The sequence below is a fragment of the Hippoglossus stenolepis genome, chromosome 10, assembly GCF_022539355.2.
Source record: "Hippoglossus stenolepis isolate QCI-W04-F060 chromosome 10, HSTE1.2, whole genome shotgun sequence".
Lineage (NCBI taxonomy): Eukaryota > Metazoa > Chordata > Actinopteri > Pleuronectiformes > Pleuronectidae > Hippoglossus > Hippoglossus stenolepis.
The window spans coordinates 14,801,862-14,819,931 of record NC_061492.1 but is presented as its reverse complement, the minus strand read 5'-3'; the positions used below and the strand labels follow the sequence as shown (position 1 = coordinate 14,819,931).

The 18,070-nt window shown below is 40.3% G+C and overlaps 2 protein-coding genes across 2 annotated transcripts; one reads left to right on the top strand and one right to left on the bottom strand.

The window, feature by feature from the left end:
- Window positions 1-714: 714 nt before the first annotated feature.
- LOC118116846 (sushi domain-containing protein 4) lies at window positions 715-9,242 on the top strand. The gene is made up of 11 exons (XM_035168777.2): window positions 715-958; window positions 1,578-1,719; window positions 3,189-3,380; window positions 3,573-3,764; window positions 4,082-4,273; window positions 4,703-4,897; window positions 5,103-5,294; window positions 5,553-5,747; window positions 5,831-5,960; window positions 6,087-6,490; window positions 7,915-9,242. Exons 1-11 carry the CDS (start codon window positions 956-958, stop codon window positions 7,938-7,940), a joined length of 1,863 nt encoding a protein of 620 aa, XP_035024668.1. The 5' UTR covers window positions 715-955; the 3' UTR covers window positions 7,941-9,242.
- Window positions 9,243-9,738: 496 nt separating this feature from the next.
- Window positions 9,739-17,522, bottom strand: LOC118116738 (sodium/bile acid cotransporter). Its single transcript, XM_035168572.1, has 6 exons — window positions 17,240-17,522; window positions 11,385-11,813; window positions 10,987-11,191; window positions 10,547-10,725; window positions 10,094-10,293; window positions 9,739-9,933 (listed from the first exon to the last, which is right to left on the bottom strand). The coding sequence occupies exons 2-6, from the start codon at window positions 11,771-11,773 to the stop codon at window positions 9,794-9,796; spliced, it is 1,113 nt and encodes a 370-aa protein (XP_035024463.1). The 5' UTR covers window positions 11,774-11,813; window positions 17,240-17,522; the 3' UTR covers window positions 9,739-9,793.
- Window positions 17,523-18,070: the final 548 nt, after the last annotated feature.

Below are 18,070 nucleotides of genomic sequence, written 5' to 3'. Positions count from 1 at the left end.
CAATCAGCTACTGACCTACTACTTTTTAACCAAGTTTTATTTTCATGTCTTCAGTATTTATATGAATTCAGTTAATTTAGTGATAATGATACATGCTGGTTTATCCTGTTAAAATAAAGTGTCAATATCAGTACATTTGTACTGATATTGAAGCAAACTGTTATTTATACTTTCCTGGCTAACCAGTAATTTCAAGTACATCTTCACCAAGGTCACCAAGTACAACTTGAAAAATAAAAAAATGTTTTGCTTTTGATGACAGATAGACATTCAAAATGTGTTTCACATGTGTCAAAGATAGCAAAGGTATTGTAGTGAGGACTGGGTTAAAGTGACTTTGATATTAAAGAATCTTAGTTCACAAGGCACGAACATGAATTGGCTAATGATACATTAATAACAGCTTCTCGCCCTCATCCTTTCAGACAGAGGAGTAAACTCATTGAAAAGAAAGCAGGGTTCCAGGTTCAGTCATTGAGCATCATGCTCCATTGACATCACTGCCGAGTCCTACCACATTCGTGTGTACCAGATTGTTGTGCATCGTTTTAGCAACAGCTCAACTCTCCATCAACATCTAAAAATGATGCCTGGATAAAGGTCATTACACAGAAAGACACACCATTCCCTTTTCCCTCAAACAGGGTGGCAGCAGTGGCACCTGACAGCTGCCTTTACACATCAGTGGCAGCTTCTGCTGCCACCGGGAGTGCCTCCACGAGCTGCCGCTGCCACGCTCTGAGCTTGCCGTCTCTCCGTTGCTGCGGCTAGCGGGTAACAAGTTAGCCTTAGGGAGCTAGCTAGCGGTTAGCTGTAGTGGTGCAGCTCTGCTCGATACATCCTGTTGTTCGTTGTTCCCACCGTGATTTTAAATGTCTCCGGTGAAGCTGACACCTTGTTAGTTGGAGGCTGCGGCGTCAGACAGCGAGGGTGGAGGTCCCGAGGCCGTGTTTCTATGGTAAGTAACGTTAACTGGCAATTTTAATGTCTAGCTAGCGTTATCAAGCTAAGAGGGCTAATATTGATTTTCGGGTTGCTAAGCCTAATGCTGAGTATGATCTGTGCTTTGCTTTGTCCAGTATTAATTATATATAGGTGGTAGCGCGGTCGCTAGCTAGTTATCGTCCACGGCATGTACCGTGTCTGTAAATGTTTTACTGTGTGTTTTGGCCTTGTTCCCTTTAGCGAACGTAGCCATCGTAGCTAATGAGGAAGAAGTGAGAATGGGCGTGTAGCCGCAAAGACGAACCCACTCAGAACCAACGTTTGCTATGTTTTAAAGGGCTGATGTCTCATCGGTTAAAGTGAATGCTTGGCTAACATTGATACAGACTATTAACGGGAGGAGCTTCTGATCAGCGCTAGCTTGACAGATGCTCATAGCATCCTTCGTTCTATTTTCCTCTCGGTTCCGTCTTTGTACCTCTGTCCCACACTCACGCCCATTTCGCTGGCAGCTGCCCAGGCTCTGCAGAGTACCTGCACCAGGCAGGTGTCAACACATGCTGCAGGCTGGGGGGGACTGTCCTCTTCATGTTTATTACCCGTGTATTGACCTGCTTCTCTGACCCGACCAGGTTGAGTTGACTCTGCAGTGGAAGATGTGCAATGGAATGGTAGAGTCAATATCAAAAGCCTCTCTGGCCCACACCTCAGCCACTAAACAGTCCTTTCAGTTGCTGCTGGCACTGACTGTAGTGTCCACTGCACACGGGGCAGGTAAGACGCATGGTTTATGGCTTCACTCGCATACAGTTCAACGCTTTGTGGGTTATGTGTGTCATATATCAACCCCTACCTTCATTACTGGGAAAATATCAAGTCTCCTTTGTCATGACACAGCCAAAGTGGGTCGGAAAGTGTGACTGTGAAAGTGTTTAGCATGTTCTACAGGATGGCAGAGACTTGTTTAAGTGTCTGACACTGGTTTCAATGTCAGTGAGAGATTTAGTTTATCCCAGCATATTTATTCTCAGAAATAGTTCAGCCCAGAAACTGTGACATGATCGTGTTGTCTAAATACTAGATGCTTAGTGTAGTCCACTAAAGATCTATATGAATTACCTGCTGTATATATACCCAAGCAAGAACTTATCTGTTGTGTTTAGCCTGTTCAACGATGACGTGTGTGCGTGTGCGAGTGTGTGTGCGAGTGTGTGCATTTATGACCTTGTGATGACCATTTGTACATAGACCTTATGGTGTGAGGACATTTTGCCCATTTTTATGTTAAAGGGTTAAGAGGTTAGGTTTAGAATTTATTTAGGGTTAGTTCCGTTGTGATGCTTAAGGAAATGCATAATGCCATTAAATGTGCGCACTAAGATAGAGATACAATAGTGTGTGTTTGTGTGCTGGCAAGGAGCGGCTGAGTGTTTCAGTGTTCTGCACAAAGCTCCTCAAATAAACGTGAAACAGCAAATACATTGGAAATCAATATTTGGCAGCCAACATTGTTATTGTGATTGGCCACCACAAACAAATAAATGTGTTGGCATATTATTTTGACAAGTGAAAAAAAAATTAAGTTCATAATGAAATTGTAGCTGGCTAGAAGACATTAATTGAGTTGGCAGTCCCTCATTTTGTTCTCAATACTTCTTGAGTGCATTCACACACATGTGAGCTGTCCATTTGTAAATTGAATCAACCAAGAGGCACGTTATGTTTCTGTCAGGTATTAAATAGATTTGTATCAACCTGAACCAGTAGCCCCACAAACAACAAGTCTATGCTTGCAGTACACAGTACTAAAACAAAGACAATCTGATCCACTGTATTGGTATCGGGACTGAAATATACATGTGTAATAAGTGTTTATGTATGTTTACCAAGTGCTCTCTAAAAGATTAAACTAATTGTTGTAACCCATTCACTTTTCCTCTTTCACCACCTGTACAAAGATTTCCTACTTACACACAATATTGTGATATAAATATAATATGATTGCTTTGACATGTTCATTCTGTCCAGATGAAAAACTGCAGAGAAGTTACGTTGACCCCATCACCCAAACTTTGTGCTGTATATGCATAAAATCTCCAACCTGTTGTCGTGGTTACCATAGGTCATTCAGTATCCGTGTTACTGGTGGCTTCTGAGTAACATGTCTCAAACCAGGCTCAAAATATTTGTCGCTAAAAAGTGAGTTTCACAGAATTTCGTCTTCTCTGCTTTTCTCTTCCCAGGATGCGTGAGGCCGTACATGGTCCAGAACAGCTGGGTAAACCTCACAGAAAGCAACAGGGGCTTGTTCCCTGTGGGCACAGTTCTGCAGTACAGCTGTGACCCTAGTTACCTGCCAGATGGTCCCAGCATCCTCACCTGCACCACGCTGGGACACTGGTCCTCAGAGCCTCCTCACTGTATACGCAGTGGTGGTAAGAAATTCTTCCCACCTCTGTCTTTTCTGACCTGTTAACTAAGAGGGAGTCAGTCTCATTTAACATTTTGCCCTTACTAGTAGAAATCTATACTCAGTCATTTTCAAGATTTATTTTTTAACACAAAAGCACCTTAAACGTTGGCCAGGTTCTTCAACCTGTACGTTGTATTTTTTTCCCCCTCATCAGCATGTCTACCCCTCACTAAACCTGAGAATGGGGGCTACACCTGCCACCCAAACCCCTGTCGAATGTTTTCCCATGGCTCTGTGATCGAGTTCTTCTGTGATGAGGGATTCGTTCTCAGTGGAGATTATAACTACCTGACTTGTCAGGATGGGCAGTGGGACGGCCCCATGCAGATCAGCTGTGTAAGCCAAGGTGGGTTAGTCCTCGAACTCTGATCTATCCGTAGGTTAATGCATTGGCCTTAAATATCCACCATCAGGAAAATGATGTCTAACATATGCAGATTTTGTAAGATCAGTCTGTAACACTGTTTTAAAAATGTGCTACATAAACAAAAAGCCATATTTATTTAAGTATAATTACTACATAGCTCATAATAGCAATAATAGCTGTTTTGTGAACAAATTATTTTCTTGCCAGAAACGTACATATAGCACTTTTAGGATTAAGCAACTTTAAAAGACTTTGGTATGAAAATCAACTGTTTTGAATGTCGTCCCTTCTGTAAGGTTGTGTAAGACCCTCCATGGTGCAGCACGGCTCAACTAATCTGACAGACACCAACAGGAGCTTGTTCCCTGTGGGCACAGTACTAGAGTACGACTGTGACCCTGGTTACCTGCCAGCTGGACCCAGCATCCTCACCTGCACCATGATGGGACACTGGTCCTCTGAACCTCCTCGCTGTATTCGCAGTGACGGTAAAGACAAATCTCCTCCACATCCCTCTTCATTACATAATATACATACAGTACATACGTAAGTACAAGACATTTTGGATTTGGTGTTAGTGTCAGTTTCATTTTCAATTTGGCTGTGTCTTTTCTGTTTGTATTTCAATTCACTTCAGTGGTTTTAACCTAGAGTTTGTTTGCATTAATAACATTGATATCTGTTGAAAAAAAAACACAGTAAGAGACACATTTCATGTCTTTAATCGACATCCATCATCTGTGATAACACATTACGTGCTTCCCAGATCGTAGCACACTCTCCATAGAGTCATTATTGCTGGAGACAAAATTAACATTTCTTACAAGGATTCAACAATATGAGATGTTGACACCTTAGTGAAACAGGGGCACTGGAGTTAATATGTATTTCTTGTATTTCTTTTGGTCCATGGCCAGTATGCCAGCCTCCATATCGGCCAGAGAACGGAGGCTACACCTGCCACCCCTCCCCATGTGGAAGACTTTCTCATGGTGCCATGATTCAATACTTCTGTGATGAAAGTTATGTTCTGAAGGCAGATTATAAATTCCTTACATGTCAGTATGGGAAATGGGACAACCTAATGCCAGTCAGCTGCGCCATGGAGCAAGGTAAAGGTAGATTAAATCTGTCCCACAATATTTGTGTTTAGTTTCATCACCATCATTTTTTTTCTTTTATCTGTTCTACCTTGTAATATGAAGCACTTGGAACATTTTTCGAAATCTGAAGGGCTGCTTAAATAAATTATATATTTGTTATGAAAGATTAATTATGGATATTAACTTTATTTTTGAATGTTTTCCCCTTTTTAAGGTTGCATTAGACCCTCCATGGTGCAGCACGGCTCAACTAATCTGACAGAAACTAACAGGAGCTTCTTCACTGTGGGCACAGTACTAGAATATAACTGTGACCCAAGTTACCTGCTAGACGGACCCAGCATCCTCACCTGCAGTGCAGAGGGACACTGGTCCTCTGAACCTCCTCGATGCTTACGCAGTGACGGTAAAGACAAAACCTTACAAAGTACTGTCAATCATAATCACCAATCAGCACAAAGCTTCAGACCAATTCAATCACAACTATTATTTTAATCACTTTTGTCTCTTGGTCTCAGAGATACAAGCTTTGATAATCTTAAATTGCCAGATATCAACCAATTTAATCAACCAGCTGATTAATCTGTTCGTCACTTGGGCTAAAAGCTTAATGAAACAACGTACAACACTGTATTCATTGCTTTTTCCTTTTTCCCGTGGACAGTATGCCAGACTCCGTATGAGCCAGAGAACGGGGGTTACAACTGCCACCCCTCCCCATGCCAAAGACTTTCTCATGGCACTGTGATTGAGTATTTCTGTGAGGAAGGTTATATTCTGAAGGGGGACTACAAATACCTGACCTGCCAATATGGAGAGTGGGACAGTCAAATGAAGCTCAGCTGCCTCATGGATCAAGGTAAAGATATGATGACACATTTTAACTATTGTATAGATAATTACAAAATTCTGTTCAGATTATCAGTTGTTCATGTCTCACAGACCGAGTTCCTTTACCACTGGGGATGCCCGCCTTGTCCATAGTGGCATCCACAGCCAGCTCAGTGATCCTCATCCTGCTCCTCGTGGTGCTGTTTGTACTTTTACAGCCAAAACTGAAATCCCTCAATCGGTGAGTTTGTTCACTACAAGTATTTTATAATTGACACCACACACTATGCTTTTACATTCAAGGAACTGTTCTTAAAAGTAACAGAGGTTGGCAGAGTTAAACTTTATCCTGGCCCTTCACATCTAGACGTGATCCGGGTGTGTCCGGCCAGCCCGTGTCCATCATGGTGGAAGGTGTCCAGGTGACTCTGCCGTCGTATGAGGAGGCCGTGAGCCGCAGTGGAGCCTCAGCTTCAGCCCTCAGCTCTGAGTCTCGAGTCCAAATCGTGCTATCTGAGGGTCAGCACGCCACAGTGCCAGAGGCTGGCCCCTCTAGGCCTTCATCCCTCAAACAGCAACATTCAGAGATGGCTGTGGTCCACCCTGTACCGCCATCCTCATCTTCCTCATCCCCCTCACCCTCGCCCTCACCCTCCACCTGGGTTCTGGAGAACGCAGGTGCTACGGCTCCTTCATCCTCACAAAGACGGACGCCTGCAGGCAGCGATCGACACAGCCTGTCTCTGGACTCTGACATGGACTACTCTGATGGTAAAACCCTCTTCATATACAGTTCTTTCTTATTTAAAGACCCCACTTTGTATCATGTCTAGTGTAAAGTACAGATATGCACAAATTCGCACAACACTTTAAATGTCCACTGACTCTCTTTTTATGTTTTTTACATTTTTGTCTTGCATCGATAATTTGTCTTATGTTGTTTTTGGACGTGACCTGCATCCTGATCTGTAGACAGTGGTGGAAGAAGTCCTCGAACATTTTATTTAAGTAAAAGTACAAATGAATAGACAAAAATGTACTCAAGTAATAGTACCATGTTAACTTTTCTACTTGAGTAAAACCAGGTACTTGCTTTTAAATATACTTAAAGTTTCAATAGTAAAAGAAGTAGCAGAGTGTAGCCTATTCCCTAATGTAACAGTCTACTACACAGGCACGTGCACAGACATTTTGGGGGGCAGGTGCTCAAACCCCCAAAAAATGGCACCGATCGCCAAAATTATTTATGAAATTAAAAATAATAATAATAAATAAATAAATAAAAAACACAGTAGGATATTTTCAACTTATATATTTATTTTTGTTAACAAACTAACTCAAATTATCAAATTGAATAAATAAATGAATAACAGGGAAAAACAGACAAAACAAGGCCATATTGTATTACCAAATAATATGTTAAATAATCAAAAAATATTCTAACTTAAAACTTATCAAAACTCTGCTCTGAATAAATTAAAGGATCTTCACAGGAGCATCCTCCTTGGTGCCATCTCTTGGAAGGTTTTTATTACTTCACTGTGATTTATTTCAATGTCTTGCTCAATGGCAAGCAGGAGAAGGTCGGAGAGTCTTTCTTCCCCACAGAGACTCCTGAGCCTGTTCTTTATTATCTTCAGTTTTGAAAAGGATCTTTCCACTGAAGCTGTTGTCACTGGCAGTGTTGCATAGATCCTTACCATCTTCACAAATGTTGGAAAGATGAGCTGTAGTAGTACTACATCATTATGTCTGAGTCTCAGCCTCTTTTGAATCTATTCCAGCTGTTTCTTCACCAGTGAGTGTTGCTGTTGCAGGAAACAGGGTCTATGTTACATGCTTGCTCTGATTTTACCAATTTAGCATTTCCCCTCTCATGATAGATTACTTAAAAAAAATATTTTCAAAAACTGTGTAACGCAATGCATTGTAAAAATGCATTAGAGTAGAAAGTATAGATATTGGCTGATATATTTAGTGGAGTAAACATGAAAAGTAGCTGAAAATAAATCTACTTTGTAAAGTCCAAACTCTTGAAAAATTTACTTATGTACAGGAACTATGTAAATGTACTTTGTTACGAGCCACCACTGTCTGTAGAGTATGACATTTCCCTCCTATGTATGCATTAACGTGTATTATGGAAGTGACAAAAAGGAAAATGATGAGGATCTTTTTTTATCTGTTTTCCCCAGATATGCCATTGCTGAAGGAGGCCTGAAAACATACACTGGACTTATTTGCGGCAACCAGAGTCGCTACTGGTGAGCGGGATGCCTCTTGAGAGTTTGTCAACACAGCTGTCAACACAGACCAGCCTGGCAGAAGAGGCTCGGGGTGAAGCCGTGGCTCACTCAGAAAACACTTTCTCTGGCCACCCCAAAGGAGAACAGAGGAGGGATTCTCATGTAGATACATGCTTACATTTTTTTATAGGAATTCCTACACTACTCATGTAACGGCTAATGTCTGAAGCTCGGTTTGAAAATGTAGATTAAAATCAGAAACAGGAACAGTCAGCTCTGAAAGAATGCATCGGTTGGAAAACTAAAAAGACTAACATACTTCTGATGGATGGGTGAAGCTGCAAACTTATTTTGGGAGCTTTTAATCTCATCATTGTCCTGTTTACTGTTCCATTTCTTTAACCACATATCATATCACACCATGTAAGACACATGTTAGAAAAGCTGCATGAAAGCCAGGTAATCTAGATTGCTGTCCAGGTCATGTCCACTCGCAGCATTGTCTTTTTTGTAATTATATTTAGCATTATTTAAGGGTTATTCATCATGACTCGCACCATTCCACACGTCACTGTACAGTATAAGGCTGCTTGTCCAACCGAAGAGATCACCGCTGAGTTTTTCTTTGGATTGAGGACAAACATTTAAAGGGACTTATGTTTGTTTTTGTGGGGCCTGCATTCAACACATTTCATCCCTACTTCTCTTCTGCTTACCCTTTCCCCCAATGGCCTTAGCTTTCCACTTCTATGCACAGTTTATCGATGATATGTACAATAAGGAATTTCAAAAATGAATGTCAGTTAAACGCCTCTACTGCTTTAGTGATATCATGTGTGGTTCTGTCAGACACATCACTTGTACACTGGAAAATATTATCTTCTTAATTTATTCAGGCTGCTTGGAAACTCCTGTTTTAAGGAAACTAAAAATGCATATTTTATTTATGTGTCCAGAATGCTGTTGATCAGCCATGGCTTCTTTTGATGCTTCCACAGCTCTTGAAGAAAAAGGTCTTCACTTTGCTGCTTCATTTTTAATTCTAATGCAGGCACGTTCAATGTGACGCTGTAAAAAGTGGCAAGACACAAAAAATGATGTGTATAGTTTAGTGTTCACTTTGTTTGACTGTCATTTGAGTTTACTTTTGGACTGAGAAATGTATTTGTCTTTTTTTTGTGAAGATGGTATTTTAATATATGTGAAGTTTTAAATTATGTTTGCTCTGTATTATAACACATGATCATTTTGATTAAATATGATTTGAGATGTTCAAATTGTCTGTATTGTTTTCATTAGAGTGCTCTTTACCTCCGTCAAGGAGGTTTGTCTGCCTGTCAGCAATAAAACAACTGAACCAATTTTTAGGAATACATTTTCATGGTTTATGATGGTCAAAAATCTGGCTTAGGGGACTGATATTTATGACTTGATAAAAATAAAAATAAATCTCAATCTAATGAATTTAAATGTGGTTTCTTAAGGGGACTGTTGGGCCTTTGTTGAAGTGGGTGCTCTCAGAGCGCCCTCTAGTCATATCATTGACCTTTCACTCAACACATTTTAATTCAAGTATTTAATAGCAAATAACACAACATTTCATTCTCAAAATAAAAGAAAAAATGTGCTCAAATATACTCATATATATATATATATAATTTCAATTCATAACATTTTAGATACAAACATAAATACTAAATCTAATTTTTAATCAACTTTCTATGTTAAAATTAACATTGTATATTAAACAATTAAAGTATTGGTTGTTGCACATGCTTAAACAATCTCTATCCGTATCACAGGCCTGAGTGAAGATAATACAGTTTATTCACTGAAGAGCTCTGTCCTCTCTGTGTGCACGATTCAGCTCCTCTTCTTGTCCTTCTCCAGCACTGAGTCCTTTTTGGTAAGGCCGGCTTGGTGGGTTCACTGCCTCATGTTTAATGTCAACACTGCTATATCTTTTATCTGCAAGAGACAGATGATATTAGATGTCTGCATTGTTTGATCTGCATTCAAATGCACCAATGGTGACAAATGTGCTCATATAACCTCTTCCACCGCTCTCTCACAGCCTCACTCTACAAAAACACACACACACACACAGGCCGGCAGCTGTGATATTTACCCTCAGCTGGTGCCGCGAATGTTTGGTAACATCTGAGACAAAGGATCAGGAGAAAGGCCTCAATACATTGGAAAACCATATATATCAGGGGAAAGAAAAACATGGGTCCGATGACCTCCAGTGGAAAAGCCACCTTTAGGATGGCAAAGCACAGTTGGATGTTTTGACAACCCGTCTCCATGGAGATGGTTCTCCTGCATCTGCGAAAAGATGGAGAGATGTCATTAGATTTGATAGAACATCAATTTGATACTAAACAAGGTGAACACTGTTGAAATAACACTTTTCCAGATTTCACATTATCTGAGGCTTTTCAACACAGCTGTATGACAGACTACTGCACATGTCATTTATATGCACTCTGTTGGCTCACTTTATTCTGTAGTAACTGGGACACAGGTCCAGAGTAGCTTTTTGATGAAAGATTGGTATATCTAGTGTGTGTTTACTTACTGAGCATCGAGTCCACAAATGAAAGACAAGACATATCCCAGTACGTAGCCAATCAGTGGCATCAGAGCAGCCGTTATCACATTATCTGCTGTGAGGGAGAGCCACAGCACGTCTTTGATGGCAGTGCCAGACAGGATAAGAATGAGGATGGTGCAAATAAAGAGGATGCTGAGACCAACCTGTTGAGACAGACAGAGCAGAAGCATGTTACGAGAATCCACTTGGCTCCTTTACATTTTTAGAGGAATCTGTGATGAATAATGTTGGTAAAAACACAACTTGTTTCCAATACTCTTTTTTTCCTCTGACAACATTTTTGATGTTGAAGAAAAAAGGTGAGTGATTGCTGAATTCCCTCAGTTTCTGGGTCCTGGTCTACATCAAATGATCTGCTCTTGTGATGGCTGTGTTTATGTGAGGCAGAAATACACAAGTCTTACTGTTTTCACCATTACTGCCCACTTTGATTTGTAGTGATTGATGGCGATGCCGATGGCACAAGGCACCAGTGTGAGCACGAGGGTCGTGATGATGCTGGTGTAAGGGATGGCATTTTCCAGACCGGGGAAGCCTCGGCAGAAAATAAAGAGCAGCAAAGGCATCATAGCCATGGCCGCGAAGGTGGAGCAAGTGGTCAATACAATGCTGGAAGCGGACAAGATGCAACATTATTAGACATGTCTGAAATTGTTCATGCAAAACAAGAGCCTTGATTTTCTGTTTATCAGGAGAAATGTCAATGACAGCAGATTGTGCTGACACAGCTTAGGTAGTTAATTATTGTAGCTATTTGCATTCCTCCAACAAGACAGGAGTCAATACATCAATAAATGTTTACCTGAGGTTCATGTCCCCCTGGATGGCCAGGGAAAAAACGTTTGATAAGCTTCCCCCTGGACAGCTTCCACATATGAGCAAAGTCACAGCCTTCATGTTATCCATCTGAAAGATTTTGGCCAGGCAGAACGCAGTGAGAGGCATGATGCCAAACTGGGACACCAATGCAATGCCTACTCCTTTTGGCTTGATGAAATGGCCTTTAATTTTGGAAATCTCCATCGTACAACCGAGGGATATCATGGTGATTATGAGGATCAAGATGGTGAAAATGTTGATGGTTGTGTCATAGGGGGACAAGAGGTCCAGGGAATCCATGCTTCCATTGCCAGAAGCATTTCCTTGACTGTAGATGTTTGCTTGATCCTGGTGGACTTCTGTCACATTCATTGTGGCACTCGTCCAAATCCTACTGTCCTGAGGCTTTCACCTGTCACACAAAGCAAACAAAATACACACATGGCAAAAGGATTAAAGTTGGAGATGTATTACTTTAGATTTCCATTTAAATTGAATAGAATTAAATGAAAATTATCACCTCCTACATGCAAGGCAAGGAACAGCTGTTACAATTGTAATCCAGTAACAATAACTGGTTAAAATAGGCATCAAGGATTATTTTTATTTCCACAATAGTGAGATGTCAGTTTCTCAGAATTGACAGTGTGATCATGTCCCGCCTCCAGCTCAACATGATTGGCAGATTCAACAGGTAGTGAGCGATCAGCCACTCAGAATTGAAGGATCACAGCACACCTGCATGAACGGTGGTGTGTGAGATGGAGAGCAGAGGAGTGCTCATGTGGGAGCGATCGCAAAACAGAGGAGTAGAATTAAAACAAATCCTTGGAAGTTTAATACAGTTAGCAGAGCTTTGTGTACAGCTAACCGAGAAACAGAAGGTAACTGGAACAAGAACACCAGAACCCGGAAGGTCCCGTTTCTGTTCTGTGATGGCTGCACCAGCAACCACACACTGAAACTCAGTAACATGGTGGTAATCTTTATTTAATTTGCTTAGTTTGTTTGAGTGGCTTGATCAGCCACTATATATGTTTCCCCTGTGTCAGTTGAGGGGCAGTTTTTTCGTGCTGTTAACTTGTCTTCACTTGTTACCGGAGGCTAGTTTGGCTAGTTGACCTTTTACTGGCCCAAATTTGTGAAGTTTATCTTTTAGCATTTTTGTTAATGAAAACAAAATTAAAATGTTTAAAAGAAATTCTGTGGCTCTCTGACCTCCCTGACATTTTCATTGATCTGTCAGGTCTTATGGACACAGTGAGAACAACTTTTAGAGATCTAATTTATTATTGATGGCGAGCCTCCCAACGTGATCCTACCTGGACAAAGAGATCCCTGTGGTGGTAGGGTGGTGCTAGTCAGCCGGACTGCTACATACACTCGTAAAGGGCGCATGCTCTTTTAAGGAACTGTCACAGGAACAGTCACTGATATTAACAAACTAAAGACAGTGGACTGACATAACACACACCGAGAGTGATCACAGACTTTAAAGATGACTGACGTAAAAAGACTTGTTTTAAAGGGCCTAATTTTTATTTTCATACAAATTGAGTTTTCAAATGCTTGTGAATTATCACCTGCACATTTAAGTTAGTAAAGTTACATTTGTCATTTAACTTGTGTAACATGTGTACTTTCATTTATTGCTATTACATTCTATGTCCCTTAGCTCCTAACTGAAACTAGTAGATATTGACCTAACCACAAGTGGGTACAGAAACACATGGCAAGCCAGCTTTGTAGTTAGACTATAGCCATACATGAATGTCACTTGAAGTGCCATCTACAGATCAACACTTTGCATTGCAGCTTTGTATGTTTTTTTTGTTTTCTTTGAAACAAGTTTTTTTGGAGTGTTAAAACTCTCGAGATGGACATTGTTAAGACAGAAAATATCAAAGTACCAAACTCTCTCATAGTTAGCGGGTTGCCTTATACATCTGTAGATGAGGAGATTTTTGATTACCTAAAACGATATGGGTCAATCAGGAGAGTACTTAAGGTTGATAACCCAGTCTCTGAATTTCACAAACAGGCTGTTATTGAATTTGAATCAGGTGAACCAGTACACACACTTGAAGTCATTCTACCATCAGACAGGCAAAGTTCTGCAGATCCCGAGATCATTCAGCACGTGCAAACCCTAGCTGGTGTTTACAGCAGTAAGGTAGGCACTGAAATCACCCATACATTTCTATCTGAGCTTAAAGGCATAGCCAGATTAAGTGGGATGCCATTTGAGGACATTTTGAGAGGGGAATTGACCAGAATAACTGAGTGTGTTGGAGAACAATCCCAAATGGAAGTCTATCCTCACCTCAGTGACGCCAAACTGACCTCTGCTGGAACGATGCCCAACCTTCACCCTGGTGAATCAAGCCCAGTTTCTGCCTACCATCGTACGGAGCCTGCAGCTATCCTAGCTCCGTCCATCATAGGAGACACCATGCATAACATTAATATCTCTCCTGATCATCTCAGCCCAGGGGAAGTACAGCAAGTGGTGGTACTTGTAGTGGTGGAACATTATGTGAAAGGCACAGAAATTGCATCTCAAATCTAATCACCTACTAAACTGAGGTCCTTTTCAGGAAAAGGCCTTGTCCCCACTATGAAGAAGAATGAAGAAGCACCTAGGATTCACAAAGATTCAGGCCAACAAACAAGCTATGTGTGCTAGAGGGATAACCAATTATGAGGTGCAAATCCAAGATAATGGTCTACCTTCAGCCATGGAGCAAATTAAGAAAGAGATTGCTAACCTCCAAACTCAGATTGCAGCTCTCTCTGTTTCAAAGGAAGGACATTCTAAGGCATCTAAGATACAGAAACCCAAGGCAAAAGGAAACCAACTGCTCCTCAAAAGCAGTCACCAGACAATGTCACCATCCAGTCACATGAACTGTGATGACCCCTGAGGAATAATGGCTCCCGGACTGTTTGCATCTTTCCTCCATCACCATAATAAGTCAAACTACACAAGTTACACAACATTTTAAATGTAAGAGCAGCTTGTGTTCCTTCACTCTTACAGTAAACAGACGACTGCATCAACTGCTGTATGGTATATATGAAATATTATTGCGCTTTCTCAATTCTAAAATTTCTACTGTAAATTATATTCACTCACATATTAATCTTCCTACAGTGAAGATCATGTTTACCTTTATCCACAACTGTATTACATTTTTTGTTGGATTATAAATTAATGTAGTTTAATATGCAATAAAGTTATCTTTGAAACTCTCTTTTACTACTTGTGATTCTAAGGAGCACATCTGTTAAAAAAGTCATAGCAGTAACATGCACAGTATTCTAATCATACAATAACACATTGATGAACGTGTTGTTGGAATTTGAAATTAATCGCAGGCCTTTTACATTTTTGTTTTAATCAAATCAATCATTGACAATTAAGATATGAGTTAATACTTTCATTACGTGTCTTATGACACAATTTTATGACAATGAAAACATTAGCTTCCCTTATTTTATTAGTATTTGTGGAAGTAGTCTAACAAGTAAGTCCAAAAACATCAGTCTCATGAAGAATTTCTGGCAAAAAAGCTGTTAATCCCTCAACAAAGATAGTAGAAGAAGCTCATTCTTGTTCTGTGGAGGGGACTTTGACACAGGATTAATCAAAAATTACACAGTAATAGTACTTTGAGGAAAAAACTAAATTCTTCTAAACCTCATAGCGATTACCGTAAATATGCAATCAATTGCGCACTCAAAAAACGACAGACAGCTGGTTTGAGCATTCAAAAGCGAGAGCCAGCTGGTTTGACCACAGTCTCTCAACCATGGCTCTCTTTCACTCAGTCAGTATCTCATAATTATGAGACAGTAATTCATAATAATGTGATGATAAGTTATAATTATGAGATAGTAAGTTATAATTATGAGATGCTAAGCCATCATTTTGAGACAGTTTCTCCTTATAATGCCTTACAGGATCTTTATTGTTTCATCACAGTGGCGGAAATGGGCTTCCATATGTAACACATGTTATGGAAGTTTCCTGGAAGCTGGTGAAAGGAGATCTAAGGCAGCAGCTGATGTCTTATGAAGAAGATTTTAATGTAGACTTGATGCATCAAGGAGACCAGAAGGTGCAACAATATACAAACGCTAACAGAGCAACATGAGCAATTGTCACCCCCAAGTCTGAAGATGTCTCCCACAGCATCCCGGTATATCTTCTTGCATCACCCATTCCAACAGCACATCCATGTATGGCTAGAATTGCTGCCACTCTCTATGTTACATGTAGGTGTTTGCATCCTATTGGATAGATAACATAAAAGATAATTCCTAAATTCCATTGTGTCTTTACGTCTTGCCACTGATTAAATACGCAAAAGAGTTGGAGTTGGTGAGTCCTTGGAACTTAAAGGGGACATTGTATGCCCCATGAGGTGGGGGGTGGGCCAAGGCCATGTAGGGAGACTTCCAGTGTATTGTTACGACACAATACACAGGAAGCTCATTCCAGTCACTCAAGCATGACGTTTCTGACTTAGAGGAACCATAACAAAACGCGCGAGTGTTTTTTTTCCAGAGTTTTGGGGTTGGTAGACATGCCAGATACCCAAATTAACGTGTAGAAGCACTAACAAAGTGGAATTTGCATGATATGTCCCCTTTAACACAACTGCTAGAAGAATTATTTGTATTTGGTCAACGCAGACATTTATGTTTACTATCTTTCCCTCCCAGCCATATCGTAAGTGCAAGCTGCTGCTGCTAGACTAGTATTGGCTGATTTGAACCGCTTGAGGCAGCACTACAAGATACGGAGTGTTGTTCTCAACCATGCCTATGAAAAACAGTTTGCTTAAACTATCTGAGCATTGGTTGACAGGAACAGTAAAGCTGGCCAACAAACTGGCTAGCTACTTTTAAAGTAAACTAAACCACCCACACCACCGTCGACTTTAATGCAATTGTTTTTGCTTATTAATAGTTTTTTTTTAAAAGGGAACAAGACGAGAGATTAAGCTAAACTAAGGTGACTTAGTTGACTTAAGCAACTGTCAGGACCACAGCGTGAAAACTAACCAACACCTATTTTACAGTCACTTTACAATCAGCTGTAAATTGAGCTTTTAATGTGAACTTGTCAAGTGTAAAATTTGTGTCACCAAACTGCATGTCCATCTCTAACAACACATAATGCCATACTGTTCAGCCAATACATATGTTTTTATGATAAACGTGCATCTGTTTTTAATGATCTAGATGCCCATCACACCTGATCCTTTTTCCCTTCATTATTATGCAAATATTGCAATGAGGTGCCAAAAATACAATAAATTGTGTTTACAGCATCTATGTTTTTCCCCAGTCCACCTTCAAAGCAGTTGAGCACTCAGAAGACAGAACAACATCACAACTCGGGAAATTAGACTTTCCAAGTAGCATGTGAATGCATTCAGAGCCGAAGAGGTAACGTCGTCAAGTATCTAAAACCAAGTCCAGTTGTCCTTGATTCAACTAGTCATTGATTCCTATGTGATAGGGAATACAGGATAGTGATAACATTATAATTCTATTAAAATCAATAAATGCCCTTGAGAGAAGAAAATAAAACAATTAACTCAACACATAAAACTAATTATCATAATCTGCAACAACATGGATCTTGTGTATTTAGAATTTTTTTTGGAAGTGCAGTCGAATTTTACAGCACCGAAGGATGAGGTTTAATCTCATTTTGGGTCTTCTGACAATAGAAATAGCAAATAATAATAACACAACAAAGTAGCAACAGTCTTATGCTTGAATAGAAAGATATTATAATGATAATTTAAGCAATCAGTTTCTTACCTTCACCTCAGGTCAACTTCTGCAGTTTCAGACAGTGCTCCCTACAAGCTCATCTGCATCTCCCCTCACATGTTTGTGCCTACCTCCTTTTGTCTCTGTATGGAATGCCTGCCCTCCCCTCTCTCACACATGGACTCCTGACGACACGTTTGACATCACTGCAACTGTCTCCAGGAGTAAACATTTAAAAAAGAGATTCTGTTTGGAGCTCTCTCCCCATCTGTTTTCATGTACATGTGTTGCACAGACTTCCAGTGAATCCAGCTTCCATCTATTACTGGAAGCTACCCTTCTCCATAATGAGTTGTTCCCGTAATTCCTCTCTTTCTGGTAACCGTGGGAAAGATTGGCATCAGTGGGCTTCTGTACCTCTAGTGGGGCACTGTATTCACTTGGCCACACTTGCATGTGTGGACTTACAATTAATATTATGGCAACCAGGCAGAGGAATGAGTTTCCCTGGCAGAGTTACCAGCCTTTTCAAAAGGGGCACCCTGTTTGAGACTGGGGCGCTTTGCAAACCAAGGGCTTTTGTTTAGACCTCACATATATTAGACAAGACTGAAATGTTGCTGCCTAATCTCCAAGGTATAGTAGAGATCAGGTTAATAGACGCCAGATCCTAAAATCTTTACGCTGCTAACATTCAGTGGAATCTTTTAAGACTGAATTAAGCAGCTTTTTCTACATACAAAGAAGACTTGGTTAAAATGACTTGTGCAACTAAACAAAAAAATAGACAAAAAGACAGGAGACATTTTTACCATTTCTGCAACCATTTGCAGATGTGATGCCATACAAATTAACTGGATTATTTTTTTAAACAGGTGT

What these genes read in the sequence shown, in the direction of transcription:
- LOC118116846 (XM_035168777.2), top strand. An exon ending in TCGCTGTATTCGCAGTGACG is followed by an intron (nt 4,274 to 4,702) that starts GTAAAGACAAAT and finishes GTCCATGGCCAG; the next exon opens with TATGCCAGCCTCCATATCGG. An exon ending in CAGCTGCGCCATGGAGCAAG is followed by an intron (nt 4,898 to 5,102) that starts GTAAAGGTAGAT and finishes CCCCTTTTTAAG; the next exon opens with GTTGCATTAGACCCTCCATG.
- LOC118116738 (XM_035168572.1), bottom strand. Translation starts at nt 11,773, where the DNA reads ATGAATGTGACAGAAGTCCACCAGGATCAAGCAAACATCTACAGTCAA. An exon ending in GGGCAGTAATGGTGAAAACA is followed by an intron (nt 10,726 to 10,986) that starts GTAAGACTTGTG and finishes CTGTCTCAACAG; the next exon opens with GTTGGTCTCAGCATCCTCTT. An exon ending in ATTTGTGGACTCGATGCTCA is followed by an intron (nt 10,294 to 10,546) that starts GTAAGTAAACAC and finishes ATCTTTTCGCAG; the next exon opens with ATGCAGGAGAACCATCTCCA.